The following is a 1,560-nucleotide window of genomic DNA, read 5'->3' on the forward strand; positions in this document are numbered from 1 at the left end:
GAAAATCCAACTGCGCCACGGGGCGGAGCGGCCCCCCCAGCCCCGGCCTGGGAGAGGGGGGGGCCGCTCGACCCCCTGGGTGACCTTGGGGAACCTGAACACCTGGGACACCCCAGAACCAGGTAACGGGGAGCCGCGAAGGCGTCTGGAAAGGGAAACCATCTCCGCGCAGTGGGGCGGGACGCCTGAGTCGCAGGAAGGGTAGAACTGGGGATGGACGTTCGGGTCTCTGGAAAGGACGGCACTGGGAAGAAGACTGGGCGTAGGACGTCTGGGTCCCCTAGAAAAGAGCAGGGCGGGGGAGAGGGGAGAGCTGGGCGGCAGATGTCCTGGGTTCCGGATGTCGACAGGGGCCTGAAAGGACTCCCTGTTCCTCTTGGGCTGGGATTCCCCTTCCCGACCCTAGGGCGGGGGCGGGGCGCGGCGGTCCCTAACCTAAAGGGCAGGACCAAAGATCAGGGTTTGCAGTTAGGTCAGTGCGATGGCCTCTTGAGGGCGGGTGTAGTCAGGGTTGTGTCTCAGGTCCCGGGCCGCGCCAAGTCTCCCTCCGGCTCTTCCCACGGGTGAGGTATGTAGCCTCAGCTCTGACCCTCACACTGGGAGCCCCGACAGCTTCCCAGCGGTAGCCTTCGCCCCCATCCCCTCCACCGCACGTCACCTCCCTGCACTCGGCCTCACCCCGATGGTCTCCTCATCCCCGGTCCTGCCCCCACTCTGACACTTCCCGTTCCTAGCTTCTCGCCCTTCTCGGGACCTTCTCCGCTGAACCTTCGCGACGTAGCCGCGAGATGGCGAGAGCGAGACGCACAGCGCGACTCAGGGGCCTGGGGTGGGGGATGTGGCCGTGAAAGCAGCCGAAGCCCCCCGCCCCAGCCAGAGGGAAAGGTGGGCTGAGGTGCTTGTTTGACTTCCTGTCATCTCGGTCCCCCTCACAGGAAATTGTGGTCGGGAGGGCAAAGGGCATGGGCGGGTGAGGGGGTAGGGACTCCGCCTCCCGGAGCTGGGGTAAATAGTGGGGAGGGGGCACGCGGGCAGGTTGCTAAGCAACGCAGATTCGCTTCCTGTCTGCCGCGGCTTGTGGCTGATTTAGGATGGGAGTTGGCAGAGTGGGGGGCTGGGAGACTGCGGCGAAGGTCGAGGGCAGGTCGCCTGGTTCTCGAGACAGGGAGATCCCTAGGAGGAAGCAGGGGAGCAGCGAGCGAGCTGCGCTGCCACAGAAACGGACTCGGCGTTGGTCCGGAGGGAGGCGGGACCCAGGCGCGGCGCTGAGCTCTGCTCCCCTTCCCTCCCGGGGGTTGCTTGCCCTGTTGCCAGAGTAACTGGAGAGCTAGACTCAGGAGCTGGATTCCCTAACTCTCGCGTCCGCCCAATCCGCTCCAGCGGCTGCCTCTGACATCAGGGCCTTGGCAGCCAATGTGGAGAAGGCATCGTAGAGCGACAGGAAGAGGGAAAGGGGAGGGGAAGAGGTGGAGGCTGGGAGGGGGTAGCTGCCCGGGACCCGCACGTGCACTCCCACACACGCGCGCCCACTCCCCCTCCCCGCGCCGCACAAGCCCGAGT

General features: G+C 66.0%; 2 protein-coding genes across 2 annotated transcripts in view; both read left to right on the plus strand.

The window, feature by feature from the left end:
• KDM6B (lysine demethylase 6B) overlaps positions 1-1,560 on the plus strand; it is a 20,167-nt gene continuing 18,607 nt past the window's right edge. The window contains 1 exon segment of the mRNA XM_024748410.1: positions 1-122. The gene's annotated coding sequence lies outside the window, so the exon portion shown is untranslated.
• LOC112401882 (uncharacterized) overlaps positions 214-1,560 on the plus strand; it is a 3,516-nt gene continuing 2,169 nt past the window's right edge. Inside the window, exons 1-2 of the mRNA XM_024748409.1 lie at positions 214-269; positions 735-829. Coding sequence (XP_024604177.1) covers positions 214-269; positions 735-829 — 151 coding nt within the window. The remainder of the gene's footprint in view (positions 270-734; positions 830-1,560) is intronic.

This window comes from Neophocaena asiaeorientalis, unplaced genomic scaffold, assembly GCF_003031525.2.
Source record: "Neophocaena asiaeorientalis asiaeorientalis breed wild unplaced genomic scaffold, Neophocaena_asiaeorientalis_V1.1 scaffold543, whole genome shotgun sequence".
NCBI classification, from domain to species: domain Eukaryota; kingdom Metazoa; phylum Chordata; class Mammalia; order Artiodactyla; family Phocoenidae; genus Neophocaena; species Neophocaena asiaeorientalis.